Below are 23,761 nucleotides of genomic sequence, written 5' to 3'. Positions count from 1 at the left end.
AAAGGTGAATGGTTGAGTGGTTTATTTATTAAGAGTACTTTAAAAAATCATTATTTGCATATAAAAAAACTAATGAAAAATATAATTATTGATTCCTATAGTTTTATTGCATTTCATTTTTTATTCTTGTAAATTTTTTAATATTTTTAATTCTTATATAGATTAAAAACACTAAAAATATGAAACTATAAGTACCTAAATAACAAATGTCACCTAATTTTATTGAAGCTATAGAAATTAAAAATATTAAAAAAATTATAGAAACTAAAAGTAAAACCAGATGAAACTATAAATATCAATGATTATATTTTTCTTAAAAATTAAAAATTTCTTATATTTTAAACACCCAACCTTTAAAAGGTATTTTTTAAAGAATGGACTGTACATGTATAAACGGAGTATTTGGATTTTCTTCGAACGCTATGTCGCTACGTTAAAATTATGGACCTTTTCCTTTCTTACAAAGCATATAAATATTTTTGTATTTTTAAAACACATTACAACTCAGAAATGTAAAATTGCAGGATAATTATCAAATTGTTAAAGAATGTCTTAACCCTTAAAAGAGTCAAGATTAAGGATCAACCCTCTTAATCAAAGGAGATATTTTCGTATCTACTGCTTTGAAAAAATAAAAAAATAAATAAAAACATTACACTCAAATTTTAAGACAAGGAGTTTGAGTAGGGACAAAGAACACCCATCAGAACGCTATAATGTGCCTGGTGTCAATACATGGCCACGTGGGTCCCCAATAATAATAAATTAGCATAAAGTCAAACAAATTCTATCTTTTCATCCTTTCACTTTTTCCATTATGTTTTGAAAGTTTCAAATTCAATCCATGCCACGAGGATTGACAACTCAAGTTAAACTCAACTAAACTTTCAAATGTATTCAATTTTTTTTTTTAAAAAAAGAAAAACAAAGGTTATGTTTGATTAACTATCGAGCTGAATTTTTGTTGGTCCAAACTGAGATTTGGAACCCAAAAGCAGGCATAAAGTTAAAATTTTATTGGGCTGAAATGAATTTTAGGTTTAAAATAAAGATTAGTGTGAAACTAACAAAATTTTGATTCAATTGACAAGAATTTGATCCATAATTTACATAATTGTGAGGTTAAATCTCACAATTAATATAAAAATTTTATTGACGAGCGATCTATAAATGCTTTTATTTTGCATCTAGAAGCATGTCTTGATGATAATAAGTCTCTAAAAACCCAACTTATCTGAATTTTTTATTTTATATATATATATATATGTATATATGACCGGTGTGGAAATAACTTTCTGTTGCTTCTCCAACTTGAGTTTATAAAAATATGTGCTTTACAAACTTTAATGGGCATACACAGAGACCTTTATTTTTTTATTTTTTAACTCTTTCATTTGTCACTTGCAAAGATTGAAATTTGGCAGTCACAATATCATCTTTGTGTGGGCAATAGTCACCGTGAAAGCTCATAAAGTACAAGGGATGCATGTGGCTAGTTTTATGATTGAAACTTTATGGTGGACCAAGTCACATGAAATGAAACAACGTAGGGGCAGCTCAAAGAAAGCTGAGTATTGTGAAAATGTGGTCCTGCTTCTCATCAAGCTTCAATATGAATTATGATGATATCTTGGTGCCATCTAAATCCTTTGGATCATGTTGCCAATCTTTTAGAGGCTAAGTTCAGTAAAGGTTGGAATGCCAATTAATAAGAAAGTGATGGAAGAGGAACAAATTTAGACAACCCACCATTTGTCTCCTGTCAAACGCCTCGCTATTTCTGTATTCCAAAAAAAAAAAAAAATTGGCTGTTCAGATTTTTCTGAAAGATTCTTCATTTGCCTTCTATAATATATATTTTTTTATTTTACTTTCATGTATGTTATTATCTTATGGTAATCATTAATTATGATTTGCTTCATAATTTCAATCGCTCACCGTTATTCATACAATTTCTATTTTTAGTCGATAAAACAACGACACTTGAAAATGATTACAATATATGAAGTGGATAATTGAAAAAGAAAAATAAAAGTAGCACCTTTAGCACTTCTTCAATGAATGAACCTGCCTTTGCAGGCACAGGAGCAGCACCACTTGGCTTTTAATTTTATAATAGTAAATTAATGCCATCACCACCAAAGGTCGGGAAGAGTAAATAGTTTGACTTAAGATTTAATTTTACTTTCATATTTATTTTTTTAAAAATATTAAGCACTTTATATTTTTAAATGGAATAATTTTAGTTTTGAACTATATTTTTGAAGGGCAAAAAACCCTATTAATGAACCATTAATTCTGTCGTTATATACTAATGTGGCATGTACACATGTAAGATTTTGCCATGTCTTTTGATATTAATTTATTTTTAAACTCTTTTTTTAGAATTATTGAGCATCCTAAAGTCCTTTTCCGAAACAGTAGACATCCTAAAGTCTTGTTAAAATAAAATTTAATAAACATTCTTAAAATATTAAATATTTTATCATTTAATAATTTAAATATTATAATTTAAAACACTACATCATCCAACTTAATATTTTAATATTTTTAACATTTTATAATTTTATATTAAAAATAAAGAATGAACCTCTAAATTAAGGAAGTAATTTTTTCTTTTCATCTCCTCATTTTTTTCTTATTAAGTAATTTTTTATAGCACATTAATGGAATAAACGATATCTTTACAAAAAAATATTTTTATTGTCATATTCCTAATTTTACAAATATTATACCACCCAATTTAATATTTTAATATTCAATAATTTTGTATTAAAAATAAAGAAAATGAACCTTTAAATTAATGAAGAAATTTTTTTCTCATCTATCCATTTTTTTCTCATAAAGTCACTTTTTTATAGTACATTCATTAATAAAATAAGCAATGTCTTTCAAATAAACATTTTTGTTGTCATTTTATTAGTATTGATTATCATATTTTTTATTTTATTTTTAATACTGCAACATACAGAGAATATTAAATTTAAATAAAATAATATTTTTGAGAAAGATTGGTAATTGATCAAAAAAAATAAAAAACCTAATCAATATTAAAAATATAAGTTTTGACATGCACAAAAAACAAAATAATTTGGGTACTGTCTCATAAAAAAAAATTAAAAATCAATATAAAAAAATAAAAAATAATCTATAACTTTATAAAATACTATTTGAGTTATTAATATTTTAAAAATGATTTATAAATTTTGAATTAATATTAATAAATAATAATATTTAAATTATTAAATATGAAAATATTTAATATTTTGACAATATTTATTAAATTTTATTTTAATAAAATTTTAAGGTATCAATGCTCATAAAAATAAAAAAATTTAAGGTGCTCCATGCTTTTGGAAACAAAAATTAGGGTCAAATTAACAACAAAGAATATAGTTAGAGTCTTACCTATCACTATATATGAGGCCTACGCACATGTCACGTCAGTATATAATAATAGAATTAACATTTCATTAATGGAGGAAGTTTTTTGCTCCTTAAAAAAATAATTCAAGAGTCAAATTGCCCCATTTAAAAGTATAAAATGCCCAGTACTCCTAAAAAATAAATACAGGAATAAATTTAAACCTTAACCCAAATACTTTAATGCACCGTTTGACATGGAAAAAAATATCTTCTAAAACAGAAGGAAAATGCACTTATCTAATTTTTTTTCCCCAGATACTCTCTTTTCTCTTTAGGAAAGACTTCTCCATGCACCAAACATGCACTGAAGGATTAGAATTAATCCCAGTTAGAAAGTCAAACGCTTTAAGGGAAGAAAGAGGGTCAGAAGAGCCTTCACTATATCTCAAAATTCTTCAAGGAAAAATTACAATGACCTGAACCTGTAAAGGATGTCTCCTTATGGCTATGGGAAGAGCAAGAGCATCCCACCACAGAAAAATGTGAACAACCAACACTTGCATGCATTTTGAAGTACTTACAATCCCCAATACATAACACAACATAAACCCCGAAACATTGAAATCCCAGTGTTGATTTGTTACCTAATAAGTAAAGAGCACATCCTGGACCAGCCTGAGCCTCTAAGTCTGCAAATTCAGAAATGACTAGATCAGCATAATACAAGAGGGACAAAAAGATAATGAAATCACGCAAGCTTCGCAGAATCATACATGTACAAGGCCTACAAACAAGAAGGATCATATGCACCCAAAAATGGCTCAGGTCATATGTCGAAAACCAAATTCTGGAATAAGAAGATTATGTGCTAGAATTTGTAGATGGGTCATCTTTATATCCCTTCGTGAGGAGATCATAGTTGATGGATGCAAGCTGGGAGAGATTCTAAAAACCAGATGGAGACATTAGCAAATGACCAAGTATAATGAAGGATGAATTAACTCGGAGAAATCATAAGCAACAATATATAACATGCTAGAGAAGCAGAGGAAACAAATCTTGAGCTGCCCAATTAAAGATCAGTAGGGTTAGAGAAGCCTTTTTACAAAGTCATCGCATGCTGTATACCATTCCGATGAAAGAAAATAAGCATGCTAGACTATGCATCGTTCATATGATAGACAATTCCACTTATTTGTTTAAATAACAAATACAATTTGGAATATAGCGAAGTAAGAGGAGATACCTTAAAGGAGAAATTGCTAAAAGAGTAATTGGCAGATAAGCCAGATTCAAACTCAGCCCAACCCCCGCATTCATCTCCCTGCTTAAAGATGTTCCCAAAGGGGAGTCAGCCAACAATAAATTAATTAAACAGAAATATATCTAGCAATGTCTATAAATGCAGTACCACTTCATCTTGACGATTGCTCAAGCAACCACTGCTGCCACTTAGACTATCCGCATCACTAGAATCCTCAACATCACTATCGGGATACACAAGGCCATCAGGAGTATTCCATGAATAGCGACTGGTGAAATAACTGGTATCCAGAGCACTCTCAGAAGCAGGGACAAATGCAGCCTGCAAAAACAAACAGCGTCTTTTAATGTTTTACCAGGACATCAAATCAAGATAAGGAAGGCTATACTATTTACATTTATGACTCAGGGAAAGTAGTTCTCACCTTCTGCCTGGCAAGTGTGTCCCAGTTTATATCCTTGAAGAAAACATGTTGCTTTACCTGGATCATGAAGCTTTTATTACTTTTGCCTTGTAGCAATGACAAAACAGAAATATCGACACAAAACAAACATCTTTATGATAATCTAAAAACTCTAGTATCACCTCTGATGCTCCTCCAGCTCCAAGTCTCTGACCAGGATCTTCAGTTAATAATCTGAAAATTGAACAGCTTAAGTCACTAATCAAAGTAAAGAAAAACCACCTTTGTTAATTACGTCACTGATCGAATAAGAAGAGCCTTCAGGAGGTGAAAGCAAATTATGATGTCCACTGTCAGTGAATTTGCAAAATTTAAGGGCTTTCCGTGTAATACACAATAATTACTGTAAAATTCACAGAAAGATTTTCAACAGTGCAGAATTCCTAGTTAGCTCTAAACTTGACTAAAAGGTCCAAAATTAAGGCAGCAACCGTGATAAAATTCTATTGAAATAAACCATTCAACAGCAGCGGATGTAAGAGGAAGAACTGCATTGGCTTTCTTAAACATCAGAATACAATGGATCAAGATTACTATACAGAATAAGTTAGAAAAGAGTCATTTGCATGATCAAGCAGCAGGAATTACTCAGATATTGTTAAAAAAAAAAACCTACAAGTAACTAATATTCTGAATTGTTAGGTGCAAAAGCTGCAAAACAAAGTCTACCCGGTCCCTACAGGAAGCACGTTGAAACAAGAACAGAACATATTCAATTACCGATCAATAAGATCTTGTGCTTCAGGACTCATTTCTTCAGGAACCAGGGGCCAAGGGATCTTGCGATTAAGAATATTATCGAATATGGTCTACAATAAAACAACCACATCTGGCAGTGAGTGCTCAGCTAGCAGCTTCATGCTAATAGCAATAATAAAGTGAGTAAAGGATAGAGAACAATTCACAAAGATCTATATCATAAAAATATCTTCTGTAACATGAGCCCAAAAAAAAAAGTGAGTAATTTTCAATGGCACCCATGGATGTTTCATTGTAGAAGCATGACTACTTGAGAGGATCAAGCGAATAAATGACACCACCATCATCTAAAAAATTGGGTGTCAGTCTAATTTTGATAAGTTCCAGGACAAAGCAAAATAATCTTCATAAATTATTTGTCAAAAAAAAAAATAAATAAATAAATAAAACATATGTTGAAAAATCCATGAAGTTCTTTCGACTATAAAATATATTTCATCCCACTAAACAAAATGGCAGTAATGCCTTAATTAACAGTTTGAAGTGAATTCATTAGCATTGTCACATCAACTACAATACTCCATACACCTATAAAATAATGGCGCACTTCTTTTTAGGTGCGTTGATCACAACGCAGGGGCAACACATGACTATGCATGTGAGGAAAAGAACAATGTTTTCTACTTGATATGTGTCAGACATACTTCCTACTGCTTGGACACAACTGCCTCCAAAAAGGGAAAATAGAAAACCCACCCCCAAAAAAGAAAAGAGGGGAAAAAAGAGGAAGAAGATGACGAGAAGCTAGACACCCATACAGAATTGGATGACAAATAAACATTAACATTGCTTTTATTTAGTGAATTTATTTGAAAAATAACAGTAAAAGACACTTAGAATATATGATTATGTCTGTCGCTCTGTTGCATTCTTGTTTACCGGGAGCCCAATGAAAGGGTATTGATTAATTAGATAAATTGTTATATGAATTTGACACATGCCAGGAATTTGTGTGTACCTAGACAAGAGAGGCAGAAAGAAAATAAAGACGGAAAACATTAATTTGAACTAAAAGTGAAACACCATTAACAGACATACATAGCACAACAGAATGGGTGAAAACCTGAGGATGCTCTGCATTGAAAGGTGGAATGCCAACAAGCAATTCAAATAAAATGATGCCAACGGACCACCAATCCGCAGTATATCCTGTAAAATTTATACTAAAAGTTGTTATTGTCATGTTTGTAATAACAAATACCCAAAGAAAAGTACATCACAAGTTTCACACCAATATATAAAGAAACCATTGATTCTGTAAAGAACAAGATGACTATAAAATTAAATATTCTCAGTTCCCCGCATTATTCAGAACTTAATCCTCAAAACCAGGAAAATAATTTCCACCCTAATCAGAGCAAAAGATCAAACATTAAATTAAGAGACAGAAGAAAAAGAAAATTAAACCACCTTAAACATTAAAAAGGGGCTATACGAACCGTGTCCAGTTCCCAAAAGTATCTCTGGTGCTAAATAATCAGGTGTACCCACAGCAGAACGTTTTTTCCTCCTTTCCCTTTGATGTTCTGATGTAGATAACTGAGGTTCATCCTCCCCAAGGAGGGATGTCCCACTCACTGCTGGACCAGACAAATCATCGGTGCTGTTGATGAGACCTACTTTTGAAAGCCCAAAGTCTGTTAGCTGCATGACCCATCAAAAAACGACTTTTCATCAAGTTGGGAGCACAAATGACAAAATGTGAAATTTCGTTCAATAGAACCTCAAGTTTGCATGAATATTTAAAGTCAAAGGCCAGCAATGATAACATAATGAAAAGACTTCACATTTTTATAAACTTATTCCATTGTAAGAGATAGACTAAGAATATTCGAGTCCATTGATCTTTTTCTTCCCTGGTCTATATGGTGAAACCAAGGATGGGAGAACTTTTTTTATCGACATTTTCAAGCAAGAAACATATATTCTTGTGACAAAAATGCATGCCTTGTTAGCCTGCTACAACTAAATAACAGCAGAGGACAAACTTCCAAATTATGTACAATGCTTTTAAATAGGCTTGATAATAGAGCTTAGGTAGATTGGGATGCTTGAGTCTCACAACAAGAAGTACGAGATGCTTGGTCTGGTGCTTAAAGAGTGGTTCTCCCTCCATGACGCATTTAAGGTATGGTTCCCTGCAATTCCTTGGGCCATTTTTCACTACCCAAGCTGGTTGGGTGTTGTACAAGGAGGGACCAGTGGGCTACCTTTAGAACACTTTGACCAATAAGAAGACAGAGTAAACTGTCGCAGGGTGCAATTGCTAAGTTGTTGGCTTTTAGACGTGGTACTATGAAAGAATTTAGACATCCTAGACTGTATAGTTCTTCCATTATATATCACGCAACGTGGGATGCTTGGTGTGATGCTTAAGGAGAGTGATTGTGACCCCTAGAAAGCATATTTTAAGGGCAGATCCCCATGCCACCTCGGCTCCTATCACTTAAACAAAAATCATAAAACTATTTTGCTAACAATACAGAGCCCAAGAGAGTAAGAATCAAAGCATATCCTGTGATTACCTTAATATGACCATCATGTGCGATCAATAAATTGTCAGGCTTCAAGTCACGATGAACTATACGCAGTGAATGCAAATATTCTAGTGCAAGCACCTACCATTAGAAAGAAAATTAAGCTTCAGAGGATAAGATATAATATTGTTTTTCCATATTACCTACTCTCCACACACACACACACACACACACAAAGGGGGGAGGCGTGATGAATTACCACTTCAGCAATATATACACGAGCAACTTCCTCATGTAGGCAACCTAAATTCCTTAATAATGAATACAGATCCCCTCCATTGAGATACTCCATGACAAGGTACAGGTTCTCACTACATGTAAAAGAATAGAAGAAACGAACCTGATACAGTTCATCCCAATGTTAGAATGCCATTTCCATTTCTGAAAGCAACATTAAATAATACGCAAGCTAGACTTACTCACCACAAAAGGATTGCGCACTGTGATTAAGATATCACGTTCAGCTAATATACTTTCCACAGCATTCTTACGGATCATGTCTGCCTTCTTGAGAACCTGTTGCAAGATAGCACGTGGTAAGACCTAAAACAGTAAGCTTAAAACAGGAAATATGAATAAGTTCAAAACACAGTAAGACTAAATGATTTCTCACCCAACGAAATCAAAAAATACAAACATTCAAGTATTCATAAGTGCTGCATTAAATAAAACTACAGCTTCCTAAGCAATAATTTTCATCTCCCTCGAATAAGTCTTCCACAATTTCCTATTTTCTCTAAAATTCACTTCCTGTTCTCCATTATCTTCCCTCAGGGTTTTATGAAGCCTTTTACTTCTGTTTTTTCCCCCCGTAAAGGGTGGGGGGTGGCAGCAGAGGATGTCCAGTGTTCCAGACAGCTCTTCCGCCACATCATGCAACGTAGAATTGAACTACGATGTGTTAAAAAACTGCCAGTAACAGCAAGGTACCACCATCTAGTGTCATTTTCTTGATTATATGCACCAAGGAAATGTGGATCATAGAATTGCATTTCGTGATTCTGTTCAACAAATATCAATGCCAAAGACTAAGAGCATATTATGTTATATTGTTATCAGAAATAAAGCAATTGCACTCAACAGAGAAGAAATGAAGATCATACCCCAAAAAAAAAAAAAAAGTACACAGCTGGTAAGCTTTGTTCACACTCCACACATAATTCAGCTGTAGGTAACACATTCTCTGTTTTAGAAATCCCGTAAAAAATAATTATGTTTAAAGAGAAAAAATAGATATATGGAACAAGTACAAATATTCTGTGGCAACGCAGGTGAGTACACACAGACTCGTAAGATATAGGTTCCCAAGCTCACGAATTTCATGACCATCGATCAATAAGCACAACAAATTGGAAGTGTACAGTTAAATCCATTGACAAGCAAATCAAGGGTGCATTTGGTTTTCTCTCGTTTAACATTTGGGATGAACTTTTGAGATGTTAAAAGTTGTTTGGGTAATTTTTTAGGAAGCAAAATGACTTTCAAAAATGGGTTGAAATGAATTTGAAATGTGGATTTTGAAACTCTATTTTTTGATGGATTTCAAATGTAGGTTTGAAATGTGGATGTTATTTTACTCTCTTATTCTTTTATTTAAAAAATAGTTAATTCATTAAAAATATAATTATCATTTAAATAATAATAATTAGATATCAAGTTTTTAACATTATAAATTGAATAATTAATCATGTTAATTTTTAATATTAATGTATAATAAAAATTACAAATCTTCATCACATTTTTTAAAATTACAAATTCAAAAAATACAAATAATTAGAGATCAAATTTTTAGCATTGTAGATCAAATTTTATGTTATTTAAAATCTTCATTACATTTTTTAAATATTTCAAATATATTATATTTGTATAATAAAAATTACAAATCATTATAAATCAATGTCTTTTTTGGTAATTGTACATTCAAAAGTACATCTTACTATCACAATTCAAACAACTTTTAATTTATCAAATTGACGTTTGAAAAATTGTATCCAAACACAAATTTGGCCACAACAACTAATTTTTACTAAACTAACTTTTGATAAACTGAAAACCAAACATACACTAAAACTTCACAAGGTATAAGAGAAATAACATATGTATAATGACCTTTATAGCAAAAAGATCCCCTGTTGTTCTCTTTTTGGCCAAAAAAACCCGTCCAAATGCCCCACGACTGATAGGTTTTATAATCTCAAAGTCATCAATAGTGGTACGGTCCTTTGAAGAGTGGATTGGACTTGTTCTCAAGCTACGAACCATATCATCTTCCAAGGGAGCATCTTCTTCAATTACAGTGCTGGCAAGGTCTATCTTTTCATCTTCAACCAGCTCAGTAAGCTGCAAATACTTTTCCCTAACAAACAACAAAAATAATTTTCACCAAAAGGTTGCATAAAACATATATGTTCACCAGTTATAATACTGAAAGAAATATTATGGACCAAAAAATTCAAGCAAAATCTAACCAGGAATGGTATAAAGGGATGTTGAACAGATAAAGAAATAGAAAGTTAGAAACTGTCATGTCAGCATAAAATATGGCACTCAGTTTCAGAACAAGGCCAATCTATTACATAATATGGTTGAGACTATATCATTTAGCAGTTAACATATAGTATCTGCAATGAGAATTCACCCTAAATTTTAAACATTTAGAATCCATTGCTGATTGTCCAAGTTCACTTAAGAGAGTAAGAGTTCTTGCTTTATGACAGAAATGTATGCTGGATATTGTAGCAGTGATACTGACCGTATCAACTTCTCAATACAAGTTCCAAAGGTCTCCACAGTGAGTGCATCAAATTTTCTCCGCTCTACAACAACCCTCAAATCATCAAGACAAGATAATAAATATGAGATTGAGCGATCATCCAGAGGTGTATTTGCTACACATCGTGCTATATCGGCAAGTTCATTCATCTACAATATCCCAAAAGAAAAGAAAGAGGCAGCTTCGCACCATTAATAACAGGCTTACACAGGAACTAATAGTTGAGTGCACTGGAAGATCACACAAAGTTCTTTAAAGTGCACACCAAACATTTGGTATAGTAATGAAATGCTGGCTTAGCAATTAAATGCTAAATGTAACAAACTATACAAAGTCACTGTCAATGCACTAACTTGCATACAAAATAATCAACCTAGATATTAAAATGAATCCAAAACGGATACTATTTAGTCCCTCACCAGTCCCCCTTCACCAAGTTTATGTCTATATTTAAAATTCACCTTCTCTATCCCTTAGATTGTTCTCCCCCCTACTTTATCTTCAAGAAATTAGTAAATGCTCAAGAAAAGGAAGGATAAAATTCATCTCCTCAAGTTAAAAAGACATTTTTGATCTGCAAACACCATTACAACTCATGTCATTCACAAAATTCTATAATGAAAGGATTTCATGGATTTGATTTTGATACTACCTCAAATAGAAAATAATAAGTTGAAGCACTCCAAGTTTTTAATCAGACTGGAAGTCACCAACCAGCCAGATAAGAAATACAAGTACTGTGACCATTCACTATTCTGTGAAACAAAACGAAAAGCTGAATTGCAGCAAAAGCTTGAATATAATGTTTCCAACAACACTGTTTTAAAATGGGAAAGAATATACCATGTTACAAATATTGGGCATGTGTCTAATATATTAAAAAAATCAGAAATTGTATATCTAGTATGCTGTACTTTAAAAACAGTTTGTCAAACAAAGTGTGTATAATTAGAGGTTATTACAGTTATTAGGTTGCTTATAACCAAACATAATAAAAGAACACATGGAGAAGAATGAATGATAGAATAACAGGAAAATGCTGCTTGAATGTGAAAATCCACAGTGAAGACAAAAGAACAAAATGAAGAAAACAGGCTGAAATAGACATACCTGTGGAATATCATCTTGATCAGAATAAGCACCCCTCCCTGCCAAGAGCAAGTCAATATGACTCATCGTTGGTGTCAGTAAAGGTGACCTAGGAGTCATACTCCCAGCAGATGATGTTGTCATTCCTTGGTCAGACTTTGGACCAAAACGAGTTTTACATGAGATAAGAGTTAAGGCCTTTAGGTCATCCATAAAAGCTGAATTATCAGCTTCAGGGAAACAATCTAGCATATCCTCTGAGCCTCTGCGAGACCAATCACTAAGCTTTGGGGAGATAACATCAGATTCTTCAGTCATGCTTGAATTTGACACTTTTGCAACATCAGGACTTCCAACAGGTTGTTGGATATCCCTCTGTGTACATAATTCTATCATCTTCTCTAGTGTATCAGCAACTCGGATAAGACGCTCATTGACACTCAGACCTTTCTGATCACATCTATCAGCAATAGCACAAATCCTTGAGTGATCTTCAACATTGGAAGTAGGGACTTGCTCCTCACATATTCGACAAATTATTGAACTCTCCTCACTAATATTCTGTTGATCTCCCCAGTAGCCCCAACAAACCTTTTGTTGGCTCTTAAGAGTATGCTCCTGGGAGTCATTGACAGGAATATGCTGTGATGGCTTGGCAGTAGATAGATCTACATCAGAAGTCGATATCTTATTTGAAAGTTTTGAAGAATCAACCCTCCCATAGGTTTGGTCCTTCAACTGAGCAGCATCCTTCATACTTTTTGCTGGTGGAGATGGGAATTTTTTCCAAGAAGCCATCCGATCCCTGCCCGAAGGAGACTCTCTGTGTTTTGAATTATCATCATAAACAGGAAGTGAAAGAATCTCTGGCTTTACATCTTTCTTCCAATCCAAAATACGCTGCTCCTGACTATAAAATTTTTTGGCTGAGGGATTTGAGACTTTGGCAGCACTGGAACTTTTTCCATCCCTTCCCAAGCCAGGATGAATGCGTTTTGCAGCAGAATGCAACTCTCGAGATTGCCGAAGATTATAAACGTGTTCATCCTCAGCCAAACCGCTTTCTTTGTGAATTGCAACAATCTAGTACACCTCGTCAGAATGAAAAGCATGCGGGTATGAAGGTGCTTAAGCATCCCAGGAGGAAGTTCTTGACGTCGATCATCCAACTCCTGAACTATGCCTTCACACTGGAGCCAAAACTCCCCAGGTGTAGTCATAGCACACCTCCTAGCCAAAACCAGTAAGTCCTCTATTGTCTCTTGCCACTCAGGATGAGAGTCTGCATTTTTTTCAAGAACTCCAACCAAGTATGCAGCAAAAATAGCAAGTTCAGAGTTCACTTCTTCCTTTTCTTTATCAAACTTTGCCCGAATAGCAACCAAGACCCCCTGCATTAAACGATACAGGATTACCCAAAAGAAACACAAAATACTTCCCAAAACACAAAGCACCACCTTTAAATAGCATGAAATGGAGACTCATTACCTCTAAGTTATTTAACCCTCGAGGCTTCCAAAATGGATAGGGCCGGACGCCTTTGGAATTCAACTCATGGGAAAAACTTTTAATGTCACCAGGAAACCTCTTTCTGGGTGCACTTGTGACCCGTAATATAGCTTGGAAACGAGGAGATTCAGATTCTTTTGGGTTTTCAAAATCATATGAAGTCTAAAAGAAACAAGCAAATATTGAGCCATAATAATGGAACTTATAGGACACAGCATCTAAAGCGGCTAAAACTAAGATGAATCGAGCAATTAATATTATATCATTTATATACCTCTGGAGTGCAAACATCTTCACTTTTTACGGCTCCAGACTGAGACAGTGACGAATCCTGTCTCCCTGTTTAAAAGTGACATACAATTAAACATAAAGCAACGTTTAGATAGATTAAAGTATTTATTTGCCAGTCACTGCAGTAAAAGAAACATAGAAACAGACAGCACCACTCTTCAAATTAGGCCATAAGTAATCATGAGCAAATAACAAAATTATCCTAAAAATTTACACCTCAGTCAACCCAAACCTCCACCTTTGGACCAAAGCCAGAAAGCAGTAAGCAAATCTTACAGGTTCCTCTGGCATAAACACTCAGTTATCTACAGGAATCAACAATTGATGATTAAATAGCTCAATAAAGACAGGTGCAAGGAAATGAAAATTGGTTATATGGCTCTACAGCCAGCCCTTGCATTGTCTATGCTGCAAGCAGTGCTTTTAAAAAGGCTTTTGAAAAGTTGAGGTGTTATTCCAACAAACATCTGTGTGGAAGCAAAAAGCCAAATCATTCAATCTTGACAAGATTCACATTATAAATCAAGTCAAAACCTACTTTGTGATACCTTCTTAAGGTATTTCCATGATTGGGAATTTCACCATGGCAATACCACTTTAATTGCGAGTAACAATTTACTTCATAAGGAAGAAGATGGGTTGAGCCAAAAGCTGAATAAGAATGCGGCTGTCAACATCATAACTCCTAATGTCATAAAATGAAAGTCAACAGGCTGCCTTTCAAATAATGTCCATTGAGGCATGTTTCTTGAACAACATTGAGTTAGATTCAAGTAATAACTTTTCTCCAAGTTCAAATTGTGGGTCATTTTTTCTGCATTTATTCCCACCACAGATGCATTGGCGTATGGCAATTTCATTAATTTTGTCATTCATGCTCATTGGATCATCAAGTATACACATCAGCAGGCTACACCAACATGCCCATGGAGTGCAACTCCCCATAGTCATGCAGATCACTCATCTTTCTTTTTAACAATTTTTAAATTGTTTGGATTGTCTTGATTATGCTAAATTTAGAAATATATCTGTTTTCTTATTATAGTTTTTTATCAGCATCGTAATTTAATATACTCCATGCGAAAATCTTTCCAATATGCACTAACGAAAAGACAAGTATTAACTAAATATTGTCTACCATGGCCAAGCAAATAACTTATTGGTTGTTACATAAAGACCAATTCATTACAACAAAGCAAGAAATACAAAGTCCTATCCTTTTCATTGCTTAAAAAAAAAAATATTAGGGCACGAGAGTGTCTCATTTACAAAATCACTTTCTTTATTCTATTTTCCTTTTTATTTCATTTCGTTCTGTATACCAATTACCAAATAGCATCTCATTGATTATGACACATGATCACTCAATAATTTAATTATCAAATCAATCAAAATAAAATATAAAATCTCTACCAACTTACGCTATTCACATGCTATATTCTATAAACAGCACAATTCATTCCCTCAACTCCAAATGATACACAAGACTCGCGTCTACTTGTCTATTATAAAGGTGACAGGGAATACTCTATTAATACTGGCTGTTTTACTCGCATGAACTCCCTCTCCTGTTTACTTGTCAATTGAAATTGAAACTTCTCATTTCTTCTCCTTATGGTTCTGGGTAAGAGCCCTATTATATTTATCTTTCATGTATACACCAGCAAACTAAACCTTAGATATTTTTAGTATTATGTATACTTTCAAAGACAAGTAAATAACAAAACGTGAAAATCAACCAACATAAAAAAGGAATAGAAACAGTTCACTTCAATTTTGATTCCACCCCTAATTTGTTCACACATTGTGAAAAATATTTACTTATTTAAGGACATTATTGTTTTAATTCTGCTATTTGCAACTATCTCTAGAGAAGTTGTCCAGAAGACTAAGTAGAGAGAAGTGCATGTTGGCATGAAAGTATATATTCCTCGTTTTAAATAATAAGACACTTTTAAACAAAATTTTATATATCAATAAAGCTCATTAAATACATCTTACAACCTTACTTTTTCAAAAAAAAATATAAACTTTTAAAAATTCTTTCATTCAACACTTCATTAACAAAAAAATATTGAAAAGAGAGAATATATGAGAAATGTAACATTGAAAAAGCATCATTGATGAAATCTTATTTTAAAAGTGTTTTATATTTTGGAGCTCTCAATTGTTTTAAAAAAATATCTTATAATTTGAGAGGAAAGAATTAAAAGCGAAGTGTTAGAAATATATTAAAAACAAGCGGCATTCCCCTGATAACTTACTTCCGAATTGAAATGTTCAGCAAAAGCAACAAGGCAATAACTGCCACAGGACAAGAAGAAGCAAACCTGCTGCGGAAGATGATTCCCCGTTCCGTAGCCGCGACCGCGCCGATATATTAGGGCTTTGGTCCCAGGACGGAGCACTCCAAGTCGAAGTACTATCTGAAATAATGCCATTATCAGCCCAAGTTCCACTGCCTGAACTCTTTACTCTGCTCTGATTTACCAACTCCTTCTTTCCTTCACTTGCTGACCCTGAGCTTCCATTACCACCAAGTCTAGAGAGGTTACTTGCGCCAAGGGTGGACCCCTTGTCATTTCTAAATCCCAAAAAACTCTCCTGCGGCAACGGTCCTGATCTCGTCTTTATCCTGTTCAATCCAAGGGAAGATGCTAAAATTGGAGAAACCGAGGACGATGAAGATTCCTTTGCGTCAACCGCCGCCGCCTTCTTTGACTTCGACTCCGAGCTCGAATCCAATTCCGCCCCGGAGCTAGGCCTCGAACCTGTCAGTCGGGACTCTGCTCGAGTTTGACTTTCCTTATCCTTGACATCCTTCTTGATCCCTTCCTTCACTTGCAACTGGCGGCGCACGGCGGCGACACCGAGCCCTCTGCCACCGCTAACAGCGCTGCTGCTGGTATTAGCGATCTGGGCTTCTTTGGCAGTTGATTTCACCTTCTTCTTCTCGGATCTGCTGGGTGAATTGGAACCAAGTGATCGCGGGCTATTGGACGATCCATCAGGGCTTGAAGAGTCAGATTTCTTGGAGGAGAAGAACCTTCCCTTGAAGACCATGACGAGAGGCGTGATGGAGAAACACGCAGGGGAAGCTCACGAAATGAGTGTGGCCCTAGCATAGGTGCAGGGCTGCGGAGAGGAACATTGAAGACGAAATTGAAACTGAAAATTACGTCGGGACAAAGAATGTGTGTGAACCCAGACGGAGAGGGAATCGGGGAAATGTCTGCTTCAAAGTTTTGGATTGGGGACTCCAACGAAAGGAAAAACACGAATGACTTGTGAAAATGAGAGGACAATTTTATAACGGAGTTGAAAGTGGAAACACAGTTTGAACCTTCTTTGAAGGTTTATAAATATTTGTTCTATTTCAATTCATATCGTTCCGTGGATTGTTAACAGATTTGAATTTAAAAGCAATAACAACTTTTTTTTTATTGGTAAAGCAATAAGAATTACTTCACTCATTTTAATAAAATATAATTTTTTAATAAAATAATTACTTACTTTTAAATCAATCTTATTTCTTTATATTTATTCATATTAAATACTCTATAATAAATATAAAGTCATTTATCAATAGAGACACTTTAAAAAAAAAAAATAATTACATTTTAAAAAATTAAAAATATTTTATATTTTAAAAAAAATATTAATTAATATTCACGAGCAATATTTAGGACATGAAAAATATTTATGAACGATACATGTGATTATTTAATTTTATAGATATAGAAAATAGTAACATATCTATCTAGTCTCAATCAAATAAATGCACTGCTAGAAAGTTGAGTAATGTGACATGTTAATTATAAAATATTAATATTAGTGAAATAATTAGAAAGGATTATTTTAAAATTCCATTCAATACAATTAATTATTTTTAAATACATTGACAACTAAATTTAAAATAATACTAATATGCATTATCATTCATCTAAACTCTGAAATTTCAATGGTTGCATGTCTCTTTTGTCTTAATTTTTTTTAATATGAAAATTATTTTATTTTCTAATATCTAACTTTTCCTTAATTTCTTTTAATTTAAAGTTATAATATAATTCAAATTAAATATGACTTTCAAGATTAAAACAATATTAGAAGGAAGAATGACATTTAAAGCCCTCTCACAAAATTTTATCACAATAAAAATCCATCAATTTTATATTAAATATTATCTTGTGAATATATATATATATATATATTGTTATTAAAAGTTAAATCTTAACTAATATTTTTTATTAGGATTTCTTAACAAATTCACAAGATAATATCTGATATCAAACTAATGGACCTTTATTATAAAAAATTATTTTAAGAGGTCTTAAATGTCATTGTTCCATGTTAAAAATGTAAAGCGGGTATAATGCACAACTACCATGCCCATTACAGCAGGTCGATTTTGGTTGATGTTTTCCCTCAACAAGCTATGTTCCCTGTCTTTTCATGTTGTGTGGATCGATGCATGTGAACTTGGATCTCCTGTGCGACTGTATATATCATCAGTATCTGTATGGTACATTTATAAAAGAAAATAAGTATTTGTAAAATATGATAATTATTATTTAATCCGTAAAAACTTATCTGACATTTTAATTCTTGACAAAATGGTATATCTATTCCCATTATCTATTATAAAAAACAATTATTTTGATTGTGTTATTGATTAAAACAAAACAAAAATTTCCTTCCACAAATTTATTTGTCAATAAAGCGCAACTATGGAGAGCATTGAACAGCGTTAAAACAATTATGGAAAATAAAAATGGTCGATGTGTCTTCTTAGTATGACCATGGAGAGCGCATTGACAGCGTTAGCCACGTCCTGCCAGTCCTTCTGACGGAGGCTTTTGTGGTTGAGTTGCATATAACGGCGACCCCAAGCATCAACGGGGGGTGGAGGTAGCTTCCTCTGTCTAGCAATCTCTGCGAACGGCATCGAGCTTTAATGGTTCGCAGGCGACGAGAGAGAGAGTTGCTCAATTATCCCCCATCGGAGAAGGAACGATGACTAGCCAGATAGGAGAAAGATGAAGATCAGGTGAATCTGGTCAAAGTGGAAACAATGAGAGAGAAACAGGAATATGAAGAGGAAGATGAGGGAGAAGAGTTCAGTATAGCCACATGAGATCAGAGAAGGGGAAATGGGATTGAGATAGATTTTTTTTTTTTTGGATTTTAAATTTAGGGTAGTATGGTAATTTGATAAAAAAAATTAATATCAAAAGAGTTCCCTGAAACTTCAGCTTAATTAGACTATTTTGTGGGACTTGTTTTCAACAATCCTTCGTTTGTTATTCTGCCATCTGAAAATTAGCCCAATAAAGTTTTCATGGCTATGCCCATATATGGAATATACACACACATATATATACATACGTATTGACTTCTTATGCCAAGAAATAAAAATAATACAAAAATAAATTGCATTAATAATCACCATATCAGCAAGTTTACAGTCATCATGAAATACCAAAATTAAGAGAATGACAGAAGTTAAACAAAGGTAAAGTGGAGCTGGCTTTACTTCACTTCCTCTCATTCTTGGAGTAAAATCTCAAAACCAAATAGAAGAAGAACCTGTAAAGGACACCCCAAGCCAGAAGAATCGCTACATCAAACCAAATCTTCTCTATCTGAATATCCATGGTGGCCAAAACATCTTCTCCGATTAAGCCAATCGGACAGTTCGACCTATCATGTCCTTCACTCTTCTTCACATCTCCCAATGGCCCCGGAGACAAATCCGATAAGCTCCCTGTGTAGCACCGTTCATTCTTAAACTCATTAGTCAACAATGCTTCAAACGGATACTTTATCGCAGAAATATAGTGAAGCCATTTCCAGTACGGAGGAATCTGAGTTCTCTTGAGGAAGAAGCCACAAGTCAGAAAGAATAATGCCGTCGTGGCGATCACCACAGCATAGCCTGTGATATAACTGGGAACAAGAGCACTGACTAGCATGACGTAAGCATTGGTGGTGATGAGAGAAGCATAAAGAATCAACCAGAAATAGAAAAGACTGCTTTTGAGGCGAAGCATGAATTTGGTTATGAGAGCGAATGTGAGGCCTTGGATTGCGAAGAATGGGAGATAAACAATCAGTGAAGAGATCACGTATGAAGAAGCACGATAAGCATTATGGGAGGTTTCCCTGATGAAGATGAATCTCTCGAGGATGAACGATGGAACGGCGTCGTTGGAGGAGAAGAAGACGAGGCACACCGAGAAAATGTAGAAGTTGAGAATCCTGTTGATCTCTTTGAAGGTGGGGTGACTTAGGTTCTTGAAGATGGTGGAGAGGACGAGAGCCATTACAGTTAGAACAATCTCACGAGAAAGGAACAGTTCTGGGGTTCGAATCACGTTCAGGGCAGTTCGCCATGAAAGCACTGCGACCTCACGAAGCCATGGATTAGCGTACTTTGGCCCAACGTTTGGCTCATCAAGAACTTCAATGTCAAACTCCTCATAGGAACTTACGCAGGAGTCCAAGGCAAACGATTGACTAACCATAGATGGTGTTTTGGGATGATGATAAGGCTCCTCGTATGATGCTGAAAACTGGTTCATCAAAACAGTGCTTCCTAGTCCGGACATAGGAGTTTTCGCCGGCGTCCAACCCGGTGTTCTAGCCGGAGTCCAGGATGGGCGGCGAGGGGTTCCTATCACACCATGGTAAAGCCAAACAGAGAAATCTTTGGCAGAGAAATCCTTATAAAACTGAGAAGCCAAACGAGGATAGACACCGCTGGTCATGGTATTACAAGTCCTAGGGGTGTGAACACTTTTCCTTTCAAGAGAGTTATCAAAGTCCTCATCATCGACATCATCTTCATGATCACCATGAATGTTATAGCTAAATTGTGCAGAATCTGCAGGCTGTGTTGTTCCAGCTTTGAAGCCCTGGCTTTTCAGGCTAATCATGTGCTTTGATGCGGGTGTGTTGCTGATCTTTTTATAAATTGTTCTTGGTGTCTTCCAAATGGTGTCTTGGCAGCTTGGTCAGGCTTCAGGCCGTCAAGATTGTATTGAACAAGTGGGTCGAGTCCAACGTTGGATTCATCAAATTCTTTTATTACATCTAGGAGATATTCTAAGCTGTTTTCTCCATCAGGTACTGTTCTTCCAAACCCAGAAAGATGAGAAGTGACTGCACTTGGCTCTCCCATGTATATCAATCTTCCCCTGTTGTCATACATAATATTATTGATTCAATTATCTCAAGTAACAACTTCTAAAGCCACTTGATCAGTAACTTGAGAGAAATTGGATTCCCTCATAACTACATTTTTATGCCTAGAAAGAGAGAAATTAGCAAATATGAACAGGATTTTATATTTGACAAGCACAATGTTCTGGGAAGAGAATAACATGAAGGTGGGTTGATAAGTAAGCCCCACTACGTAAATGGACTTCACCTGATTAGTGATTCTCATTTAAAGGATGAATGGACCCCACCTTATGCTTTTATTATGTGTGGGCAGGATATCTCCTGATCCTCTCCTCCTGGGCTCCCTCCTGCCCTCACAATCACATGGTAGGGGAACTGAGAGATTTCGATCCTGAGAGAGTTTCGGTCCATCATGTGTGTGTGTCTCTCTCTCTCTTCAAATTAAAGTTGTCAAATAGAAAATCTTGGTATGAAAAAAAAAAAAGGTTTTTTCTTTGGCAGGAACCATGTCAACAATGGAACCATTAGTTCCGTACTCTATCTCTCTACACTAAGCTAGACTACACTCTTGAAGAGATTCAAGTTGGAGGTTGGTTTGAAGATTGCACCTTGCAAGGATAGTGACTCGGTCTAGGAGCATTTGAATTCTGTAGGAGGGCTGATGAATGGTCATGAGCACGATGCTTCCACCTCGAGCAATATCCTTAACCTTTTCGACGACACTATAAGCACTTGTTGAATCAAGACCTGAGGTTGGTTCATCAAGGAACAGAAGTGATGGCTTGTGGATTATGTCTATGCCAATGGAAACCCTTCGTCGTTCTCCTCCTGATACTCCTCTGTTCCCCTCATCACCTATATATGTATGTGTCGCACTCTGCATAATCATCATTCAAAAACAATCCATATAAAGATATTTGAGTGGCCTATTATAACCACAGTCTTAGATTATACCACATCATCATATTGTTCCTCTTTTATTTCTATCATATCAATTGAGAGAAGTAATATGCTTCTGTTCGATCATTTGAAGAAAAATCAAATATGAATCCCAATTTTTACATATCCTTTCAAAGATCTTTCCATGAACCGATGTGTCACACTCTTTCCAAACTTTCACAGAGAGAGAGAGAGAGAGAGAGAGAGAGAGAGAGATTTAATACCTGCAAGCCAAGCTGATCAAGGAGCTCGTAAACCCTTTTCTTCTTTTCCTCTCTGGAAATAGAAGGAGGAAGCCTGACCTCAGCTGCGAACATAAATGTCTCAAAAACAGTCAACATGGGAAACAGCTGGTCATCTTGCATTACATAAGACGACACCATCTTCATGTAACTTGTTGTCACCTGATGACATGATCAACAACAACAACAACAAAACCTCACATCAGTGTTAATCATCATCCTTAATATATCCGCTAAGTCAGAAAAGAAAAAGGAAATCAATACAATAGCATATATGTCTATATAGTCGCGTACTGGTTTTCCATCAATTCTGACTGATCCTTCCAAGCTGCCTTGTGCAATTCGACCAGCCAACGCATCAAGAAAAGTGGACTTTCCGGCACCACTAGGTCCCATGATCGCCATAACTTCGCCTCTCATTGCTTGACCAGATATATCATGAAGAAGATAGGCTTCTTTCTTTACCCAAACTCCATCTTTCTTCACCTTCTTCACCACACTATACGACAGATTATTGAACTCCAGGCCATACCCGGGAATAGACTTCTGCGGCCTCAGTTGCTTCTTCGTCGTCGTCGTTTTAACCTTGTTCAGCTCCAATAAACTCTCTAAGCTCTTGTTCGTTCCTGCTCTATCTAGCCTCACCATTGTTATTATTGCTGTTGTTGTTTGCAGTGATCGATATTTAATTTCTCTCACTTCTCACTCCAACTCCATGCACTTTTCGTTTTCTTCTATATGGGGCCTTCTTTTGGATTCCCAATGTGGGTGGTGGGGATGTTAATTATAATATATTATGAATGAAGTATGTGCCTGTCTCTGTGTGTGAAAGGCATATAAGAAGAAGCAGAAGGTGAAGTGAGGATAAAAGGTTGTGGAAGGAATATAATTAGGGTTCGGAGTTTGGAGAGATTGAGGAAGACAATAAGAACAGAACGGAGAATCAGTCGGACAGCAACTATAAGATTACAAAACCATTGGGTTCCTCGTTAGGCTTCCTTTGGTGGTGCCGATCAAGAGTTTTCCAGTTTTGTTTATTTCTCCAGCATTGTGACAACTTGCATTTGACCTATCACTAGATCTAACAATATAGCATCTTCAACAATATAGCAAACATATATATATATATATATATATATGACCCCATGAGTCTGGACTTTACATTTCATCCAAATTTTTTCAATAAAATCGACAAAAAGTTAGATTACATCGGGCTGTGAGTTGGGTGAGAGTGTAATTTACCAATTCATGTCATCATCTGTAAAATAAAAAATAACTGCATGTAATATCAAAAGAGAAAAATGTAAAAGAAGAGATATGCAATTACTGCCTTACTCTTTTGGTCAT

General features: G+C 34.7%; 2 protein-coding genes across 2 annotated transcripts; both read right to left on the bottom strand.

Annotated features, from left to right (window-relative positions):
• Window positions 1-3,770: 3,770 nt before the first annotated feature.
• Window positions 3,771-17,358, bottom strand: LOC129292027 (probable serine/threonine protein kinase IREH1). Its single transcript, XM_054929522.1, is given in 19 exon segments — window positions 3,771-4,055; window positions 4,140-4,311; window positions 4,613-4,693; window positions 4,778-4,951; window positions 5,055-5,111; window positions 5,216-5,267; window positions 5,814-5,902; window positions 6,916-7,001; window positions 7,292-7,496; window positions 8,378-8,470; window positions 8,589-8,729; window positions 8,813-8,905; window positions 10,499-10,745; window positions 11,142-11,311; window positions 12,273-13,303; window positions 13,306-13,642; window positions 13,740-13,922; window positions 14,035-14,099; window positions 16,382-17,358. Coding segments are annotated over 18 exon segments (3,921 nt in total). The 5' UTR covers window positions 17,115-17,358; the 3' UTR covers window positions 3,771-4,055; window positions 4,140-4,227.
• Window positions 17,359-19,585: 2,227 nt separating this feature from the next.
• Window positions 19,586-23,062, bottom strand: LOC129292028 (ABC transporter G family member STR-like). Its single transcript, XM_054929523.1, is given in 5 exon segments — window positions 19,586-21,042; window positions 21,045-21,247; window positions 21,842-22,110; window positions 22,397-22,576; window positions 22,709-23,062. Coding segments are annotated over 5 exon segments (2,463 nt in total).
• Window positions 23,063-23,761: the final 699 nt, after the last annotated feature.

Source organism: Prosopis cineraria, unplaced genomic scaffold (genome assembly GCF_029017545.1).
Source record: "Prosopis cineraria cultivar Desert tree isolate PC_DT_omini unplaced genomic scaffold, ASM2901754v1 PC14, whole genome shotgun sequence".
NCBI lineage: Eukaryota > Viridiplantae > Streptophyta > Magnoliopsida > Fabales > Fabaceae > Prosopis > Prosopis cineraria.
Note: the sequence above shows the minus strand (reverse complement) of the source record. Positions and strands in the feature narration are given on the sequence as shown.